Here is a 22,798-nt window from a genome sequence, read left to right as displayed (position 1 = left end):
TTAGTTAAGGAATATACAAGATTAAAAGATGTTAAATGTAACATCAGAAACAGAACATGTGGGTGGAGAGTTAAAATATAGAGCTTAAAAATGCATCCAACCTTCCACTGTTGCCAACAAAATAGACTGTTGTAAGTTGTAATATGTAAGCCTCATGATAACTATAAGGCAAAAACCTAAAACTAGATACACAAAAGATAATAAAGCAATCAAAGCATACTACCAAGGAAAGCCATCAAATCACCAAGGAAGACAGCAAAAGAAAAAAAAGAACAGAGGGACTACAAGACAGAGAACAACACAATGCCAATAGGTACATACCTATGCAGTAATTAACTGCAAATGAGATAAATTCTCCAGTCAAAACATATCAAATGGCTGAATGGATAAAAAGCAAGACCCATTTATATGTATGCTGCCTAGAAGAGATGCACTTCAGATATAAAGACACAGACTGTGAAAGTGAAGGAATGGAAAAAACATATTCCATGCAAATGAAAACCAAAAGAAAGCTGGGGTAGCTATGCTTACATCAGACAAAACATTTTAAAACAATAATAAGAGACTACGAAGGATATTACATAATGAAAAAGGGGTTAACCCAACAAGAGGATATAACATTTTAAAATATTTATACAGTCAATATAGGAGCTCCTGAACTTATAAAGCAAATATTGACAGATATAAAAGAAGAAATAGCAATATAGTATTAGAGTACTTTTTTTTTTAAATCTTTTTTCTTTTTTAAGATTTTATTTATTCATGAGAGACACAGAGAAAAAGAGAGAGAGGCAGAGACACAGGCAGAGGGAGAAGTAGGCTCCATGCAGGGAGCCCGATGGGGAACTCGATCCCAGGTCTCCAGGATCACACCCTGGGCCGAAGGCAGGTGCTAAACTGCTGAGCCACCCAGGAATCCCCACTAGAGTACTTTACTACCTCACATCAACACCTAGATCATCCAGGCAGAAAACCAATAAGGAAACATCAGCCTTAAATGACATGTTTGACCACATGAACCTAACGGACATCAATAAAACATCCCGTACAAAAGCAGAAGAATACATATTCTTCCCAAGTGCACATGGAACATTCTCTAGGACAGCTCATGTGTTAAGCCACAAAACAGGTCTTAATAAAGAAGACTGAAATCATATCATGCATCTTTTTCAACCACCATGGTATGAATACAGAAATCAATTACATGGGGAGGTGGGCAGGGGGATCGGGTGACTGGGTGCCAGGCACTGAAGGGGGTACTTGACGGGATGAGCATTGGATGTTATACTATATGTTGGCAAATCAAACTCCAATAAAAAAGTATACAAAAATCAATTACAAGAAGAAAATTGGAAAATTCACTAGTATGGGGAGATCAAATAACATGCTACTGAACCAATGAATCAATGAAGAAATAAAAGAATGCCTTGAGGAAAATGAAAACAGAAATACAACATACCAAAATGTATGGGGATACAACCAAAGCAATTCTATGAGGGAAGTTCATAGCAATAAATGCCTACCTCAATAAAAAAAGAAAAATCTCAACCTAGCTTTATATCTCACAGACCAACAAACAAAACCCAAAGTTATAGAAGGAAGCTGGTTCTCTGAAAAAATGAGTAAAATGGCAAGCCTTTAGCTAGACTTACCAAGAAAAAAAAGAACCATATAAAATCAGAATTGAAAGAGGCTATGTTAAACCTGAAACCACAGAAGTATAAAAGATCATAAGACTACACACTAGATACATATAATCTTCTAAGACTGAATCATGAAGAAACAAAATTTCTATTCAGACTGATTACTGGGAAGGCAGCTGAATCAGTAATCAAAAACCTTCCCACAAACAGGACCAGTTTCACTGTTGAATTCTACCAAACATTCAAAGAATAGAATATTTCTTACTTAATCTTCCAAAAACTAGAAGAGAACCCCCCCACACACACACAAAAAGAAAATACAGCCCAATATTCCTGATGAACAGAGATGGACAAAAATCAACAAAATATTAGCAATCTGCATTGAACAATTAAAAGTCTTATTTACCACAATTAATTTGGATTTATTCCAGGGATACAAGGATAGTACAACATCTGAAAACCAATCAGTGTCATACGCTATGTTAAGAAAATGAAGGATAAAAACCAGATGATCATCTCAATAGATACAGAACAGTATTTGACAAAATTCAACATCCATTGATGATAAAAACTTTCCACAAAGTGGATACAGAGGAAACGTACATCAATATAACAAAGGGCCATATATGACAATCCATAGCTAACATAGTGATGAAAAACTAAAAGCTTTTTCCCCTAAGTTCAGAAACAAGATAAAGCCCACTTTCATCACTTTTATTCAACAGACTAGTGGGAGTCCTAGCCAGAGTAATCAGCCAAGAAAAAGAAATAAAAATACCCGAATTGCAAAGAAAAACTCAGTATGTGCAAATGACATCATGATATATATAGAAGACTAAAGATTCCACCAAAAAAACAAAACAAAAACAAAACCTAATAAGTGAATTCAATGAAGCTGCAGGATTATGGGGAAGATATAATGGAGAGGATATGACTTACGGTTGACTTGGTTGCTGAACTCACAATTAGAGGTTCCTCACCCACTTTGGTTTTTGAAATGTACATTCTACATTTCAATGAAATGTACTCACAGTGGGAACTGCTCCAAAGACGTAGCCTTGATAAAGTAAGGTGTTACTGAGACCATGTGGACTGTATATGAGACTGAGCCCAGCTAATTCCTCTATGTAAAATTTTAAGATTCTAGTGAGCAAGGTGGAGATTTACTTGCCTGTGGCCAATCCAGAGAAGCCTCATAAGTCAGTTCCCTTGTATATAAAATATACCACCTACCACTCTGAGATGGTCTGCCTCTTTCTTCAGTCTATGCATTCTGTGTATGGGAACCAACTTGCAAACCCAGGATACAAAAATCAGTTAAAAATCTGTTGTGTTTCTATACACTAACAAAGAACTACCAGAAAGAGAAATTAAGAATAATCCCATTCACAGTTGTATCAGAAAGAATAAAATACCCATGAATAAATTTAATGAACTGAAAGACTTGTATACTGAAAACTATAAGACATTAATGAAAGAAATTGAAGACAACATACATAAATGGAAAGATAGTCCATGTTCATGGATTGGAAGAACAGTGTTAAAATGTTGAGACTACCCAAAAGTAATGTACAGATTCAATGCAATCCTTATCAAAATTTCAATGGCATTTTTCACAGAAGTAGAACAAACCTAAAATTGGTATGGAACCACAAAAGACCCCAAATAGCCAAAGCAATCTTGAGAAACAACAACAAAGCTGGAGGCATCATGCTCTCTGATTACAAAGCCATAGTAGTCAAAACAGTATGATATTGGCATAAAAACAAATGGATCAATGGAACAGAATAGAAAGTGCAGAAATAAAACCACACATATGTGATCAAGAAATTTATGACAGAGTAGGCAAGAATACACAGTGGAGGAAGGACAGTCTCATAAATGGTGTTAGAAAACTGGACAACCACATGCAAAAGAATGAAACCAGACTACTATCTTATGTGCAAAAATTAACGCAAAATAGGTTAGAGATTTGTATTTAAGACTGGAAGCCATGAAACTCCGAGAAGAAAATAAAAGCGGTAAACTCCTTGACATCAGTCTTGGAAACATTTCAGATTTGACCCCAAGAAGCAAAATCAACAAAAGTAAAAATAAATCAGACTATATCCTACTAAAAAGCTTCTGCACAGCAAAGGAAACTACCAATAAAACGAAAAGGCAACCTATCGCATGGGAGAAGACATTTGTAAATCTTAACTCTGCTATGGGGCTAATAGCCAAAATATATCAAGAACTAATACAACTCAGTAGCAAAAACAAAAACACAATCCAATTAAAAAATAGGCAAAGGAGAGGATCTAAATTGACATTTTTCCAAGTAAGACCTACAGATAGCCAACTAGTATGTGAAAAGATGCTCAATATCACTATCAGGGAAATGCAATTCAAAAACACCTTGAGATATCACCTCACAACTGTTAGAATGGCTATTACCAAAAAGACAAGGAATAACAAGTGTTGGCAGGCATTTCTCCACAAGTGTGGAGAAACAGAAACCCTCATTCACTGTTGGTGGAAGTGTAAACTGCTGCGCCACGGAATACAGTATGTATAGTCCTGAAAGAAAGAAAAAGTGGTACTGCCCTACATTCCTGCAATTCCACTTCTGGACATTTATCCAAAGAAAACAAAAACACTAACTCAAGAAGATAAATACACCCTCCTGGCACATGTTCACTGCAGCCCTGTTTATATAATAGCCAAGACACGGAAACAACCTAAGTGTCCACTGACAGATGAATGGATAAAGGAAATATTGTCTATGTATATACAGTGGACTATTAACCATAAAAATCAAGGAAATTTTGCCATTTGCAACAATGGAGGTGGGCCTTGAAAGCATTATGCTAAGTGAAATGAGTCAAATAAATAAATAAGCCAAGCTCATAGATCCAAACTTCGCATTTTGTGTATGTTTAGTTACCCGAGGCAGCAAGTGGGAGGATGGGTGAAATGGGTGAAGGGGTACAAATTTTCAGTTACTAAATAAGTGACAGGGATGTAATTTATAGCATGAGGACTACAGTTAACAATACTGTATTGCATATCTGAAAGTTGCTAAGAGAGTAGATCTTAAAAGTTCTCACCATGGGGGAAGAAAATGTTTCCGTTTCTACATCTCTGGCACTGAGATTTTCAGGAAGCAATTTTCCTTTTAAATTACACAAAATTTAAATTTAATGCTTGCAAAAGATGCTGTGATTGACTTACTTGGATCACTTTTGGAATAGAACAGCCAAGAACCATTACAGATGAGCCATATCTACTCATACTAAATTATTCAACAGTTAATCCTCTGCACTACCTGAAGAGCAAATGTGACTGAGGGGTACATATAGATGAAATTGGAGCTATTATAGAAACAAAAACTTTAATGAGATAGAGGTGTTGAAACAATATATAAAACCAGAAGCATCTATTCTACACATTGTAGGATATAAGGTAGGATTTCAATGGGATAAGTCTACTCTTTGAAATTTATATTGCACTTAATATATGACCAAGCATATTCACATATGAAAAAATAAATTAACAGCTTTATATGAAGTCAACAGGCTTGTAAAGACTGGACCATAAGTTAGAACATCTTGGCTCTTCTTCAGGAAGCTCAGCAGAATAAACATCTTTTGCATTCTTGATTTTGGTCCGTCTCCCCATGTGAGACCCATGTCTTAAATTTCTAGTTAATATTTCAGCAATCACATAGCACTGAAGAAATACTGTTCTTGTTTTATTTCTTTTGGTGAAACAAGAGGCCCGAGCACATTCTCTAAGAATTACGTTTAAGACAGAGCCAGTGAGGCCACCCCAGGTTACAGAGCCAGATGTCTGCCATGGGTTCCAGTTTCTGAGAACGCTGGGGGAAAAAACCCCAGAAATTCATCAACTATCACAATGGAGACAGCAGATCTGACCCTAGGAAGGTTAGAGATAATAAAGTGGCACACCTATTGCCTTACCCGGAATTCCTTCAATAAAACAGCATCTGTTTTATACATCAAAAGAAGGAATGAAAGTTGAGGGTTTGAATACACCGAGGGAAGAAATGCCTCCGTCCTTGTTTAACAAGTGAAACAAGTGAAAGTACTATCTTATTTGAAACTGTTCAAATTATAAGAAGGGAAAAAATAATCATTATTCCTCCCTCCCCGAGCTATAAAGGTAAGGGGAGTGATGATAAAGGGTAAGAGGGCTTACTAAGGACATGACAAGATAGGCCAAAAAGAACAGAGAAATAGGAATCTTAAAACTGGAGGGTGTGGGGACCTCAGACCCCTCCGTCACTTTATTCACACATCTCTCTTAAAGTCTTAAAATAATAAAACATTCCTTTTGACCTTTTTGCTTTTAGTGTAAACATGTATTTTCTGGAATTAACACCCAGTTTGGTTCTTTGCATTTTGTGTATGTTTAGCAATCTTATGTGTGTGCAGGCCAGTGGTTAAGTAAAGAATCCTACTTCTAGCTGGTCTTGTATATATATGTATATCATTAATGTAGTTTTATAAGTTAGTCCATCATAGACACTGACCATTTTCTTCCAAGCACAAATTTTCTCAGATAAGGAAGAGGAACCTGAAAACAATGCAGAATGCTGAAACTATCACCTAAGTGGAATCTAGGGCCACAGGAACTGTTGGCATTGCAGCATTACTGCATTAAAAATTAGGACTGGAAAAATATCACCTCTAAAGTGGGTTTTTGCAGAAGCACTTTTGTTTAGTACACATAAAGCAGATTTCTTATTCCTAAGCAACCTGTCAGTGCCAAGGACCCTCTTCCTGCATCCTAAAGGTGACCTCTTAAATAGGCGGCCATATATAGTCCCATGTTTACGGACGCTTCTACAAGATAAAGTACCACAGCACAAAAGCATATTGTCCTAAATGCACCATACGGATCGAAATGCCTCTGTTTACGTATAAGTGGTAAAAATAAATCAGAATGATATCTAGACAAAGCTACACTTTGATATATGAAGAATCTGCACAACTACATGTTTACAGTATGATGGAGCCTATGGTGCCAGATAAGAAAAATGCATTTTGTAGGTAGACCTAAATCTTTATACTGTTGTGATTTTTAACTGACCTGTCTCTTTTCATCATGGAGTAGCTTCATGATCATAAATATAGGGAACTACTGACAGTATAACTCATCCCTTAAAAATAGTTCGTTCCTAGTATCTAAGACAGTTTAAAAAAAAAAAAAAAAAAGGCTTTACTTACCCCAGACAAGGACAATGTATCTCAGTGGAATGAAGTACAGGATGACTGTGAACACACAGAGGGCTACAATGGCCAGCCAGCTTAAGAATGGGACTGTCCAGTTGAAAGTACTAAATGAGAAAGTAACACGTCAGCAATCTGAGCACTTCATATACTCTTTTCAAACAAAGATTAAAATAAAGTGATTCTGACTCAGACTCTAGACGAGGGATCTAGTAAGACTGCATTTCTCTCTGGAATAGAAGGCAATTGTAGTAGCCTGTCAGAGGACACAGGTTAGTCACAGTGTGCCGTTTCATGAAAGCAGGGCCCATGTGAACAGGTCTGACTGCCAACCCTTCCAGATTGTCCCAGGGGACTTTACGGTCTGAAGTTGTGCACTAGTTGGGTGACTCCTTATGTGGCTCAAAAAAAAAAAAAATTTTTTTTTAAATGTGTTTTTCTACCTCTTTGTGTGTATGTGTGTTTTTCTACTTCTAAAACTAGTAGCCAATCTTGTTTTCTCCAGATTTTCATAGAGGAGAATGCCCCTGGGCCTACCATTCATTCTTTTTTCAACTCACACTGGATTGCAGACACTGGAAATAAAATGTCAGCAATTGTCTGTAGAGTTAACGCTCACACTGTTGTGTAAATCCTCTCAGGTTTAGAATTCCTTTGAGGAATACTCACTTTTCACTTCAGTTATGTTTCAATGGATCTAGAAGTCAGGAAGGGGAACAGGGTAGTTAGCCTTGTAAAAATTCACCTGCCATCATTGCCTTTCCCAGAAATACAGAGATAATTAAGAAATAAAGTCAGTATTGACTACTATTCTCCCTGGGTTATTTCTGGCAAAGGAGAGCACGCGCAGTACATATGTTGGAAAGACTGTGAAAATGGAGTGTAAGCTGGCACAACGGGTCATAGCAGGGCCTGGCTGATGGGTCTGCAGTGTTCCCATACTGCTGATGATGGATAATGTAGAGGGTTGGGGAAGGCTGCAAGACTACGTGTTGACAGTGAGAAAACATCAGAACAAAGAGCCAAAAAAAGGGATCAATGAACAAAAATGGGGGACGGGGTTACCAAAAAGACAGTACTAAGAAGATGGGAAGGAATGTAGTGGAACAACAACAACAAAAAAAGACAGAAAATGTAAAAATAGGTGCCAAAAATCAGGGAAATGGGACATGGAAAGACTGTAATGATTTAGCAGCTTTTGTGTAGATAATCTGTAGTGAATCTTATAGTTTTTAAGAGAGAGAGAGAGAGAGTGGCAAAATAATAAAACAGAACCATTGCATGGAGTCATCAGTGTCGGGTATATAACCATGTCACCATGTGCGGGCGTACAGTTGGCTCATACAGCCAGCCTCTCAGGAGCATCTAACACATACCACTGGGGGACCCTTCATCGTTTAATGAAAAAAGAGCAGAGGAAGTATGTGATCTGCATTCAAAGCCTAGATTCTCCTCTGTGACTTAAGATGAGTCAACTTTTCTATGCCTCAACTTCCCACTTGAAAAGTGAGGACAACTTCTATTGTAACAAGGGGGACTGGTAGTGATGTTTTTTGGACCAAAATGATGTTTTCAGAGCTAATCAACTCTAGGAGTCTATTGCAGTGACAAGGGCCACAAAGACACTTCAAGAAAATATGAAATTCCATGTGATATGGATATATGACTATTTTTAATGTTCTTTCATTTCCTGGTAACATGTTATTTACACCTGGGCGGGGGGCGGGGGGGGGGGGAGTTATCCAGGGCAGATTTTGATCCACTAAAGGATGATTAAGGGGTCTTCTTCCTATATTTTACTTCAGCATAACACTTAGGAGTGAATCTTTAGCTCTGTGGGCCAATAGCTTGCCTTTTGTGTCCATTTAAGGTCCAGTGTTTTCTAAACATGTGTTTTCTAGTAAAAGAGTCAAAATTAGATCAGTCTCATCTTGTTTTCAGTAACTCTTGGGGTCTGGCTTTCCTCTTTGTCTTTTTCCTCCCATGGCCAGAGTGAGCGCCCTGTTTAACTGTCACCTGTAAAGGATCATGCCTTCCTTCCCTCACTGACACCTGTGCTTCCCTTGCTTCTGCCCATTTGTGGAGAGAACAGAAGGCTGAGGGTCTGCTTGCTTTCCTGGGGCTCAGCTCAGAGCCATCCATCAACACTCCTCAGTGTGCAAGGGCACTGGCTCTTCAGTCAGAAAACCCTTTTTCTGGGCAGCTTCCCTGAAGGGCTCCCTGTGTTCTTCTTTCTCGTCTTGGAAGGATAAATGGCAAGGAATCCTTACCAGTGTAGCTAATGTCAGAAAAAAAAAAAAAAAAGACTGCCCTTTTCTATTTCCACAGTGCATCATGAAAACTAAATCTAGACTATGATCTTCCCCCAAAAAAGATGCAATTCAAGAAAGTTCTGGAATGATTATTTAGTAACAAGATGTGGTAATTATAGAGGCTTTTCACTTGGTACTTAATGATTGCTTCTGAATCTGCTTTCTGGGTAGATGCATTTTATCTCATGTGACCCCAGGGGACTTTCTCCTTTTTAATATTCAAAAAAATTGTGCAGAAAAGATGGCTCATGTAAGACTCACTGGATCCTATGCAGGTTCTATACATCACCCTATACCTATACCTTTGTCTGTACCTGTTCTACAAAACTCAGTTCTTCCCAAGGCTGGTCCACAGCCAGGATCTGATCAGATCCTTCAACTGGCTATGATGTTCTCCAGGCAAGCACCTGAAGCCCCCTACCACCCGGAGTTAAAAAGAAGCCTCTTCCCGGCAGGCATCAATTTGCCTGACCTCAGAGCTGACCCAGCACTTATGGTATAAATGGGATACTTCCATCAGGTATCAACACACAGCGTACCTCAGAGACAGGACAATACTCAAAAGGGAAATGCCCTATTTAGGACGTACACTATGCTCTAGTGGGCAGGGTGTGTGGAACAAAGGAACATTCTTAGAAATGGAAATAACATGGAAAGGAAGAATAAAAGAGATGTAGAAATCAGTCTTCCGAAGTCAGACACTGAAGCCTGCTATACACTTGGAGTGAGAGGGAGGCTGTTCTAACATGATATAAAAAAGTGGAAACTCAGCACCAATGCATATGTGGAAATGTATTAAAAAAGTATACAAAGTAAAATGCATTATTCCCTGAAACATGAAAAGCACTAGGTGAATGTCTCACACCTTTCGTTTTAATAATTTACTCCTTTCAAATGTGTATGTCCAAGGATTCAAATCTGCAGAACACTTTTGTGAATAATAATATAAATAAACAACAATGAGTTGATACGTGAAGCAAGGAATGTAGGCTTAACTGGATCAACACCCCTTCTTGAATGGACTGTAGGAATCATTATGCAGGCCAATGTTCACACTTTAGTAGTATGGGGCCATCATATACCTTTTTTTTTTTTTTTTTGCCATCATATATCTTAACTGATCATCAATCCTTATAAAACCACTTTATTGAATTTATAGAGAGTTGTTTTTAAAAGTTCACTAGTAAATAAAATTCAAGTAAAATGCAAATAACCTAAAATTAAGACTATATTCTTATATTAGGAACATTCTTACAGTCTTAATTTTACATTGGCTTTCAACAAAACTATTTTAGATTAGGAAAGGGAATGATTTTTTTAATTTTTAAAAGTGCATTAGTTTATTTCATCTGTAACTATGATCTCAACTATTTAAATACATAAATTTGAAAATATTTTTGCAGGGAGCTATATAAAATACTACTTAAAAAAATTTTCAGAGTTCCTTGACAGTATAAGTCAACCAATAATAAAATGAAGATGTGTCTTGGTTACCTGAAATTCTCATCTAGCTTGGTTTATTTTTTTCCTATCACGATTTCATATTCCATTTAAGAACAAAGTCTTTCACTTGAAAATGTGCTAAAATTTAGGACGGTGTTATTTCTTCAAAGCTACAAGTAGGACTTCTTTCCAACCAATATGTTCTAAATTTCAGGAAGGAAATTGACAGAACTTTCATAAAACCAAAGACTGGCAGAAACAAAGTAAATAATGAAGAAACTGAGCAACAGATCACCCAGAAGGAGTATCCCCTGCCAAAAAGAATGTGGCATTTCACCCTCTGAAAAACAAACGGACACTCTGTCCCACAGAAGGCCAGGGCTCACATGTCAGCATCACTCACTCACTTCTTTATCCTTTCGCCAAAGGAAGCCACTTCATCTAGGATGTTCTGGACACTGATACAGACCTCCTGGATGGCATAGATTTTATTTATAAATCCTTTTTTTTCACTGTCCTAAAATACAATTAAGAAAAAAAGAGAGATTCTGTGTGAGTAAAGATATTCTTCAGTGCTTGAATTCTTTGAATTGTCCCTGTCACATTTTTAAACTTAAATAAACTTCGCCTCTGTAGTTACATACAAATGGATGACTAGAACCCATGAAAATTTCAGAATATAAAGGGAGATGGAGGAGGAAGGGCCCCCAGCAACGTGGACCTACGTCAAAATAAAGGTGGTTGCAAAGCAGGAGACTCAGATTCTGTTGACCTTGCCCTGATGAACAGAAACGTTTTAGCCAGTGTTGGGGCATGGGGAAGGATGTAAAGGTGTTAGGAAGAGGGCAAATCTCTGAATGACCTAATCTGGAAGACCTGTGAGCAATTAAAATGGGGCGAGGGGGCCGGTAGGAAAACAAGGTCAACTGACACTCATTAAGTAGACACTTCCTAAATAGTGGCTTAGGAAGACCAGATCCAAGGTAAGCCTCGCCCACCTCCTAAGTGTAATAGTCACATACTTGACACAATAGCATACACTATTTTCAGGTTCTAACTAAACATTTTTCTCTCTTGGTAGTTAGTTCTTCATTTTAAAACTTGTCCTGGATTTTAAGCAAAGCTGGTGTGCTCCAGGGAATGGGTGGGTGGGATGGAGTATAAAGCACCCAGAGAATGGTGTGAGCCTGGGGGAAATGTGCACATTTTGTAATTTTAGACCTAGAGGAAGAAATAGTGGTGGCCTTTCACGATTGAAATTTCTGCTTAGTAGCCTGGCACCACAGGCACTTGCCTAGGCTGTTTGGTGGAGACCATCCAACCCTGATTCCATGACTCCATTCCTCCATGCCAGCTTGAATATCTATGGAAATGTAGATCCAATTTCATTACTTTAACTTCTTTTGAACACTTCCGCACTGTGCCAGAACACTTGAGACCTCATGTGGCAGTCAGTGCTTGCTGAAAGCAGCCAGAAAGCTAGAATAATAATGTCGTCATGTTGCACATTTACATACTGACTTCCACTTCAGAAAAGTCTAAAGCACTTTGCACTGTGAACATGGCTGGGCCTGGCATCCTGCCACTTGAGAAACTGAGGCCGAGTGAATGACAGGTGTATATGCAGCCTCCAAGAACACCAGTGGGACTGAAGACATGGAGGCCAGTTTTAAACACAATCTTTAGGTAGAAGTCACTCAGAGTCTTCATTTTAAATAGAAGTCCCATGGGAGATACTTGTCTACATTATTCATCTTGCTCATGCCAAGTTGGACCGTCAGACAATGAGGTAGATGAGAGCATAAAGCTCAAAGTATACAGAACAGTTCCGTACTCTCAGGGTCCCCATTAGCTCCAAAAGTCACCCTTCACTTGTCATTATAGACATGGATGCATCAATTTCTTGTCTTTTTTCCCTCCCCAGCAATAAAACAAAGTGCATTAATTTCACCTATGCAATCGTACGCTTTAGGGGAAAAAAAAAAAAGGGATATCCAGTAGCTGCTTCTGTTCTTTCCTAATTACAAAGCTGGTCTGTTCTAATAATCTCATGGCCTTCAGTGTTTTCTCTCTCAAGCACCGGTTAAATTCATTTACGTCTATGAAGGAAAGTACTCTTAACAAATATTTTTTCTACATACAGAATAAATCAAGCTGGAGTCGAAAACGGCTGGTTACACAATCAAAATTCATTGAAAATAATGCCTTATCAGTTTGAAAGGATGACGTGAAAAAATATTTTCATAATAGCAATAAAACCTATAATCACTTAGGCATAACCATAGTAAGAAATGTACATAATCAACATTAAGAAAATAGAGATATGGTGTTTCTGCACCAGAATGCTGATTATTAAAAGGATGCATTCTTTTCTTCTGGTGAACATACAGGTTTAGTGCATTTTCAAGCAAATCCTAATTTGTTTGGAGTGAAGTGAAATGGGGAGAATTTGATAAATTTGTTTGGAAGAATAAATTGAGTGCCATAGCCAAGAAATTTTTGCAAAAGAGAAATAATGAGAAGGCATTTATTGTACCAGATATTTAAGTAATTAAAATACAAAAGAGGAACATTGAAAAAGAGATTGTTTATGATAAAGCACCATCACAAATCCACCATAGAGATGAAAATAGTATGATACTGGGTACTTGTATTAACTATTTGCAGAAAATTATGTTAAATCCTACCTTAATAGGTTCTCAAATCTACTTGACATAACCCAATTCTACCTCAGATCTACCTCACATAGATAGCCCCAAAACATTCTAGACTAATTAAAGACCAAAAAGCTAAAGGTGAATTATAAAAATAGAAGAAAATTTAGGTAGGTTATTTAGTGATCTTGGAATAGGAAATAACTTTTAAACATACAAGCAGTGAAGGAAGTCACGAAGGAAAAAAAACGGATAGCAGGAGTTATATAAAATAAAAAACTCATGATGTCAAAAATCCTCATTTAAATTTATTTTTTTCCTCATTTAAATTTAAATTTAAAAGGGTGAGTGGGGAAAAAATCTGTAACAAATAGGACAAATCAAGGGATGGGATTTCTGACATATTCAATTAATATCCGAAAGAACATCTCTGCAGTTTTGTTCATAATAACAAAAAAAAAAAATCACTGACATGTTGTGTGGAATTATGGTACATACAATGATAGACTATTATGAAATTGCAAAATATTATTTAAAGAGAGTAATAACAACAAAAATACTTATGATCTAACAGAAACTGGGATGGGGACAGGAGGCAGGGGGAAAACGTAAATGTGAGATAGAATATAATCCAAACGTTTTTTTGAACTGGGTAGGCTAGAGAAAAGATGAAGTGAAGGTGTCAAAATATTAAAGGTAATGAAAGTTTATTTTCTTCTTCATACCTTCCTATAATATTAATAATTCTTTGCAGTTAACATGTTTTACTTTTGTAACCAGACTATTTCCCTGAATTTCTCCAATATCATCAACTGAAGGAACATGAGTAGAAGAAATTAAGGAATTGGCACTCGTTGATCATATTAGGTGGTTTGTCTGTTTTTTTCTTAATGTATTTTTTGTATTTTTATACCTATCTAAATTTTTTTTCAGGAAGTAGCAGAATATAAACAGATACACATTGAGCATTATAACATGTGTTTCACATGCTCTTTTGGTCTTCACAATCATCCTACAACATAGTTATTTTTTTGCACTCTACAGAAGAAGAAACGGAGGATCCGAGAAAAGTGACAGTTTAGATTAGGACTATGACAGGCCAACTCCAGACCCTATTCTCTCCATAAGATACCATGTTGCCTTATCATCCTACCCAGGAAGCTTTTCATTCCCACCCAGAATCCCTGTGTGATCAACAAAAATAAAAGACTTGAAAACATTCAGAAACTTACATTGTAGCCACCACAATCAGCAAGATAATAAAATTTGAAAACTTGATTCAACAGGAGGAAGTGAAAGATGTGTTAGAAACCACCAGATGTAATGTCAATAATACAGTGTGCAAATATTAAATACAGGATCTTAAGATGTGTCACTGATGGCATCTACAAAAACTATTTTTAGTAGAGACTTAACAAACAATGTGCTGATGTAGGATTACCAGCTGAGGAGTTTTTAAAATTTGCTAACTCCTAATTTTCTATTTCTTTTGTATTCCCACTCCATTACCCAGCACCTCACCCCCAAACACCAAAACCCAAAATAAGATGGCCTGTAATGTTGACAAAGTTTTGAAAAGCAAATGCTTGGGGATAAAATTTTTATTTTAAAATCTCTTTCATCAAATCCTATATTCCTCCACTGTGGTCCCCAACCAATGAAGTAATTACTCTTTATATACAGTATACGACCCAAAACTGCAATGGGTAATGGAATTGCTCTGTGTTGCATTCCAATATTTCACACTTTTTTCACTAATGTTCAATACTTTATTAGTAGAGAATAAATTGGTACATTTCTTTTATTGTCGTTTTTGCTTTCCTTTATAAACCAGCTTGGATGAAAGAAATATCATAGGGTAGTTAATCATCCAAAGGCTTGGTAGTGACACTGGTTGGTTGGTTTTTTTTTTTTTTTTAATGCATTATTAAGGTTTCTTTTGAAGATGTAAAAAAAAAAAATTTACCCATAAAAAAGAGCTATAACTGTAAATCTAAGAACATGTGAGATTTATATCTTACAACTTTTTCTAATGGCTCTAACATAATTTTTAAAAATCTTATTATATTTTAAATAGTCCACAAAACATCAATAACTGCAAACTTGAAATACAGTGATTCTTTCCTATTCACCTATTTTACGATCACATATCACAACAGAAAATTAACTAGATTTTTCCAAAGAAGTATCTACTTCCTAGCTTTGATATATTTAGGAAAATCTAAAGATCTAAAGAATCAATAGGAGTACCTTACATATTTAGAGCATCCTGTCCATTGACTGTCAAACCAAAATGACAAGTGCCCTATTCATTGGACCTGTTCTGAATGGGAACAAAAACCCAAAGTGATAGGTGTCAGGGGGTGCGTATTGTGTGGCTGGGTTCCTCATGCATCCAGCTGCATCCCGCCCTGGTCTGTGAATGGTATTAGGGGCCCTGCCAAAGTAGTCACTGTCGGCCCCATTCACATGATAGAAAACGGATCTGTTGGATACCTATATTGTTTTGATCACAACAAATACGTAATATATGTTCCTTCCAAATATTTGTTCTAAAATTAATATTATTTCAGTTACTTTCTACGGTGAGAGAATGTCTTAAGAGTGCAAGGAAGCAAAAAGAAAGAAAGAAGAAAGAAAGAAAGAAAGAAAGAAAGAAAGAAAGAAAGAAAGAAAGAAAGAAAGAAAGAAAAGAATGGAAGAAAGAAAAGAATTGCAAGGAAGCAGCTGTTGACTCTTATGCCAGGAGAAGCATAAAATGGAAGTGACCAAGCAAACCAGGGCATATGATCACCTTACCTATTATTTCCTAGAGGAAGCATTCAGGTTTTCCACCCCAAAGAGCTAATCTTGATTACAATTTTGCTTTTCCTTTAAGGTCTTGATATGTAACCTCTGGCAAAGTGTAAGCACTAAGATTGATACTTGCTATGAGACATAATTGTTACAGTTTACTATTGACTATAGCTCTTCTGTGAGCAAATATAGTCTCACATAGCACAGTGTACAATTGTGTTTGGAATATGTCTAGGTTGCCTGTGATTTATTTTTTATGCTAAAGATGGCTTTGGTGCACAACTTGCTTGGTTCATTCACTAAAATGCCCTGCAAAATGAACTCCTCTCAGAGCTATACTTCTAACCTAGGGAAAATATATTCAATATGAGCTAGAGATTGAATAAAGGCACACAAAGTGGCAAAATATTTTCCTGTGTCAGTATTCCTTTATTTTTTTCAGACAGAGAAAAACTACATTTCAGCCCCAAATCTAGAATACTGAAATTCTCATAGCACCTTGGCAATCACAGAGACCCTTGACCACTGAATCGTATCTCCGGGTCTTACTCGGTTCTTGTTCTATCAGATTTTACCCAGGTTACTTAAGGCCTTGGTTCTTCTCATATTACCCTTAATAATAAGAACCCTCCATTGAGACATTAAAGGATTCTGAGAGAGAAAAATAAATAAATAAATAAATTAAATAAATAAAAATAACAAATAAAGGATTCTGAGATAATTCTTAAGGTTAAGGGGACAGATGTATGCCAGTTAAGACAGAGTATTTTTCTCTTAAAAAGTAAAACAGTTCTCTAAAACATTTACGTTTCAGAGTTATAAAGAGGTCTAAATTAAATAAGACCCATAGAGCTCTTAGTACAATGCCTGGTACAAAGAAACTGTCTATAATTATTAGTGGTGATAATGGTAATAATAAAATTATGGGCACAGTTTCTTATTTAAGAGGATTCACGTTATTTTTATCTATTTTTGCTTCTATTAAAAACAAAACTTTGAAATATTAGAATTCTCCCCAATATGCAGCCCTTTTATGCATCTTTAGTTTGGCCCCAGACGACTTAGTGTTAACTTGTCAAATTTCATTTTTGAAAACGATCGGAGATTCTTTATAATGTTATACTGAGACGATCTTTCTCCCCCACCCCCTCCTTCTGCTGACTCGGCACATGTTTTTCTGCAGAATGAGCATTTACCTGGTCTTGATTTTTTTTGCTTCCTCTCTTGCAAGGTAGTCCTGTGCTTTTCAGGATTCGTTTTCTACAGTGCAATTTTTAATCGCATTTAGTTGTGCCTTGCCATGGTAGCTTAATGTTATGCATTTTGCATGAAACTGTAAAAGTGACTGCAAAGTAACAGACATTTGGAGAGAAATGGCCTCCAGGCTAGGCAATGTCAACAACAGGCATTTTAAAAATGGCTACTGGCACTCCTAGGAATTCTGATGAAAGCCAGGAAGGAAAGGAAAAAGAGGGAAGAAAGAGACAAGATAGGGGGGAAAAATAATGGAAGAAAAAGGAGAGAGAGACAGGAGGAGATTGAGGGCAAGAGAACGAAGAGGAGCGACTCAGAGATACTCTGAAACCAGAAGGCAGCTGGAGCAAGGGGAACAATAGCTCCTGGGGGTGGGGGTGGGGGGATTGGGGGGATATGAAGAAAGGAAGGGAAAGGTCTCTGATCGCAAACACAAATGACACAAAACCCAAGCACATACACAACTGTTGGCCGTCTTAACTCCCAATTATTCAAAAATAATCATTTGTAGACGCCTGTGCAGAAATGTTTCAATTCCATTCAATGCAAATGTAAATAAACCTTACAGAAAGCCCCAGGGCAGGTGTGGGCAGGTGCACTAGGGTACCTGTGGTCAGGAGGGGCAGCTGCCCGGAGCCAACCCCACATCAGTAGGCCCTAAGGGCCCTGCAAATCTCCCTCTTCCTAATGATTTAAGAAAATTCCTTATAACTGTCCTGCTAGTGCTTGAAAGCTCTTAAAAGATTAGGACTATATATCAGTATCAAAACCTTTGGCTTAATCTCCTTGCCAGCAGGCAGGAAGTGCACTTTCCAGAGAGTGGCTTTATAGATTATCCCATCTCAGGCTTTGGTCCCGTGGGAAGTTCTGCTTTCAGATGGCTTCCCAAGCGAAAGGGCCAGAAGGCCTGGCTCCAGGCTAACCTCGATAGAAGCCACATCAGAGGCAGCGAGGTTGCTGTTCAACGGGGAAAACAGGTGACAAAGGATACTTTCACCCGGGACAGTACAACACAAGTTTCGAGATAAAAATTTGTAGGCCTCACAGGGTTTTCTGTAAAGTCAAAACCAACAGATTGTGGAAAGGTCTTGAAACTGTGACCACATGCTCAGGATTACAGCGGACCAAGCCCTGTCCTTAGACCTCATGAGAAACAAAAACATCAAACAAAAAACCCCCAGAAAAGATGGTCAAATAAAATGTGTCCTAAAATCACCTCTGGTTCAGAACTAGCCATTTTTACAGAGAGGATAAGGGCTGTGAAATAGCTTCTGCCCCTCGGAGCCATTTGAAAGCTGATGCGAAGGCCTGGCTGGTGGATGGCACTGCTGCTCTTTCACTGGTTCATGGTTGGAGCTTAAGTGGCAACAGGGAACAGAAGCACCCTGCTTGCTTCTAAATCCAAACAGCAAATGCTAGGCTAGTTTGTCTTGACCCTCACTTGTTTTGAAAAAGTTGGGTATATGTGTGTGTGTTTTAAAAAAAATCTCTTTTCAAATCGTTTATTTTCAAATGTGCGCTTAAATACGGTTGGAATTCAAATGCAGAGATGAGAGGGCTGCTGAGAATTTAGAGAAGGCTGTGAGCTCTCTTTCGTTCTACGTGCCCCTAATCTGATTTAGAAGATCAGACTTCTGACTGACTGGCTCCACTGCTAAGCCTGGTTCAAATCTGCCTCCAGTATTTCCTTAGCTCTGTGGTTCTGAGCAATTTCCTTACCTTCATCTGTAAAATGGGGGTAATGATGGAACCTACTGTCGTGATGGTTGTAGAATTAAATGAATTTAATCCATTTAAAGCACTACTAATATCTGGAACATAGGAAGTGCCCAATACATATTAGTCATTAACTTGTTAACAATTTGAGGGGCATGTGGGTGGCTCAGTTGGTTAAAGCATCTGCCTTCAGCTCAGGTCCTGATCTCAGGGTCCTGGGAGAGAGCCCTACATCTGATTCCTTGTTCAACGGGGAGTCTGCTTCTGCCCCCTTTCCCTCCTCCCCACTTGTGCGTGCTCTCTCGCTCTCTCTCTCAAATAAATAGAAATCTTAAAAAAAAAAAGTGTGAAGATTCTGACAAAATACTGTAAGACTAAAAAAAAAAAATACTGTAAGACTTTCAAATGTTAAATTGTATTAAATCTTAATAAGGATGGGGACGCCTGGGTGGCTCAGTGGTTGAGCATCTACCTTCGGCCCAGGGCATGATCCCGGGGCTCCGGGATCGAGTCCCGCATCGGGCTCCCTGCATGGAGCCTGCTTCTCCCTCTGCCTGTGTCTCTGCCTCTCTCTCTCTCTGTGTCTCTCATGAATAAATAAAGAAAATCTTTAAAAAAAAATCTTAATAAAGATGAATCTTCTCCCTTCTTATTTATATTTCCTGTGTTTGTACAAATCACCTAATATAACCATAGATTATCTTAAATGTCTCACCCTGCAGTGTCCTCATGACAGTCACCAGAGGATGATGGGTACTACTGTTCTCATTCCCTCTGTCAGGAAATCTAGAGCCAGTTGCCTAACATCCCAGCTCAAACCTCTATCTGAATCTGTGCTCACTTTCCTCTGGGACCTCCAAGCCATATCTGTTCTCATCAAAGATACTGGATTTTTTTTCTTATTTATTCATGAGAGACACAGAGAGAGACAGAGACAGAGACAGAGACAGAGACAGAGACAGAGAGAGGCAGAGAGAGGCAGAGACACAGGCAGAGGGAGAAGCAGGCTCCATTCAGGGAGCCCGATGTGGGACTCGATCCTGAGCCCCCAGGATCTCACCCCTGGCTGAAGGCAGCCCTAAACTGCTGAGCAACCCAGGCTGCCCAAAGATACTGGATTTGAAAAATTAGCAGAAAGTTAAGCAGTTTCCTGTATTTCTCACCCACTGAAAGCTGTGTATTCTCTGAAGGCCAAAGCTAGTCACAGTCAGGCAGGGCACGCGTGATTCTTATCTGTCCATGTTTATGCAGGTAAGACTTTCCTTAGAACCAGTGACTGGTTCTTCAACAAACCTCATGGCTCAATCAGGGTCAGAATTTATTACTTCATCTTCAATAGCACAAGGATTCGTTGCTCATCTACCTACTACTACAGTTCTTAATAATAATTTAAAAATTCCTTTTATTATATATACAAAAAGGCATATACATCAAAGTGTGGAAATCACAAAGATTTTTTTTCTGGAATAGATTTTTCCTTAAAGTATTTTTTTTAAAGAATTATTTATTTATTTATGATAGACATAGAGTGAGAGAGAGAGAGGCAGAGTGTGTCACAGGCAGAGGGAAAAGCAGGCTCCATGCCGGGAGCCCGATGTGGGACTCAATCCCGAGACTCCAGGATCGCGCCCTGGGCCAAAGGCAGGCGCTAAACCACTGAGCCACCCAGGGATCCCCTTAAAGTATTTTTTTTTAAAGATTTTTATTTATTTATTTGAGAGCGAGAGAGCAAGAGATACAAGCAGGGGGCAGCTGCTGCAGAGGAAGAGGGATAAGCAGGGAGCCCAACAAGGGGCTTGATCCCAGGACTCTGGGATCATGACCCAAGCCAAAGGCAGATGCTTAACGGACTGAGCCACCCAGGCACGTCTCTTGAATAGATGCGTTATGAAAATACTCCTTTACCTTTATGTAGGACTTTATGGTTTACTACGCATTTTATTTTTTTTTTAATTTTTTTAAATTTTTATTTATTTATGATAGTCACAGAGAGAGAGAGAGAGAGGCAGAGACACAGGCAGAGGGAGAAGCGGGCTCCATGCACCGGGAGCCCGATGTGGGATTCGATCCCGGGTCTCGAGGATCGCGCCCTGGTCCAAAGGCAGGCGCCAAACCGCTGCGCCACCCAGGGATCCCTACTACGCATTTTAAATTAATCTTCTCACTTGGATGGCAGGGGCAAGTGAATCCCCCATTTTACAGATAAGCAAACTGAGGCTTGGAGAAGTCAAGATCTCATAACTAGTTAAAAAGAGTTCCTAGGACTTTAACCCATGCCTCCTGACTGAAATTGGGCTCTTTTCAGGTCACTGTCAAGCAGCCATCAAGTCACATATGGTATTTCTTCACTACACTGTTTTAGATATTTAAACTTGGCTCTTCCCAAAAACTAATCTTGACTTATAATCTAATTGTGTGAGAAAAGAATTATATTAGTATTATAAAAACAATGCTCTTTGTGACATCTCCAAAACCAAGTAAGGATTACTTTGTGAAATCCGGAGGCTATTTTTCTTTACAAATATTTTACAAGACAAACTTGTACCTTTCTAAAAAAGCACATCTGTTGTAAATTACACCCTTACAGAAAGAGAGAGAATCGCCATCCTTTCTTTCCCATCTGAGCTTAAAAGAGATTTGTTGACATACTCGAAGGCCAGCATAGACAAAACAGCACAGGAAAGAGGAGGCGGTCAGCAGGACCAGGGCTCGGCTTTGCTTAAACTAATTCCACATGCCCCATGAACCATTAGCTGTTTTTTATTTCCTGCTCTAAAGATCTGTAGTGAAAATAATCTGGGGTAGGGAAAAGCTGCACTTATTATTTTTTTTCCCCCAACAAGATGCTGTGTTAGCAAATAGAACATATGAGCCACCTTCAGCAAACCAAGGTCTTTAATAATCCATTTTTCAAACACTACTGGTATTTCCTTTCCAAACAAAGATAGACTGTAACTGGAATCAATTTCATTATTTGTATGGTATAATTGCCAAGTTTCTGTAAATAATAGCCATTTAAATACTAGATAATATTTTTTATATGAATCTGACAACAGTTTTATTGCTATTTAATTTCCATGATTTGTTTGTTTGCTGTAAGTTATCAGTGTTCTGAGAGCACGATGTTTGGGGATAAGGAGAAGTCTTAAGAACGGCTCAGGGAAAAAGTAATTGTCAGAGTCCTGTTCAAATACTTGGTTCAACCAAACAAGGGAAATTCAAATTAGGAAAAAACAATTTTCTCTACCACTTGGGGCTTATCTCCCTCAGTTTCCCTATAAAGTGCATAGTATAACATCGCCCACCATTTTCAGACCTTGGGATAATATAGGACATCAAGGACAAGACTGAGAAGCAATTCACTCGTCCCAACTAGGAAGATAACGGGACTCTTCAATGAAATTCGATGAAACAGAGGTGCTGGTACAAATAAAGGCCTGGTGGATTTGAAGGGAACTGGGCCATCTTTCTCTATTGATGCCATATGTAGCACATACCTGAATAACAACTTCATGCTCTATGGGATGCTGCTGATATATGGGGTGGGCCTACCCCCTAAGCCCCTTCCTTCCTACAGACTAAATCAATAAAACAGGCTTATTCTGAGGTCAACTTGGAAGAAAATACCAAACGTCCACTTTATTGGGCTGATAGCAATATTTTTATTTACTTACTTGTGTAGATCATTGTGTGCCTTTCGATTCATTTAGGGAGGAGGGGAAGGGAGTAGGAAAGGCAAGAAAAAC

The 22,798-nt window shown here is 38.1% G+C and overlaps 1 protein-coding gene across 9 annotated transcripts in view; it reads right to left on the bottom strand.

Moving 5' to 3' along the window:
* MCTP1 (multiple C2 and transmembrane domain containing 1) overlaps positions 1-22,798 on the bottom strand; it is a 349,470-nt gene that overhangs the window by 7,390 nt on the left and 319,282 nt on the right. For all 9 annotated transcript variants that reach the window (XM_041753629.1, XM_041753630.1, XM_041753633.1 and 6 more), the window contains 2 exons: positions 11,040-11,149; positions 6,875-6,984 (listed from right to left, as the gene is read on the bottom strand). In XM_041753629.1, coding sequence (XP_041609563.1) covers positions 6,875-6,984; positions 11,040-11,149 — 220 coding nt within the window. The remainder of the gene's footprint in view (positions 1-6,874; positions 6,985-11,039; positions 11,150-22,798) is intronic.

This window comes from Vulpes lagopus, chromosome 4, assembly GCF_018345385.1.
Source record: "Vulpes lagopus strain Blue_001 chromosome 4, ASM1834538v1, whole genome shotgun sequence".
Lineage (NCBI taxonomy): Eukaryota > Metazoa > Chordata > Mammalia > Carnivora > Canidae > Vulpes > Vulpes lagopus.
Note: the sequence above shows the minus strand (reverse complement) of the source record. Positions and strands in the feature narration are given on the sequence as shown.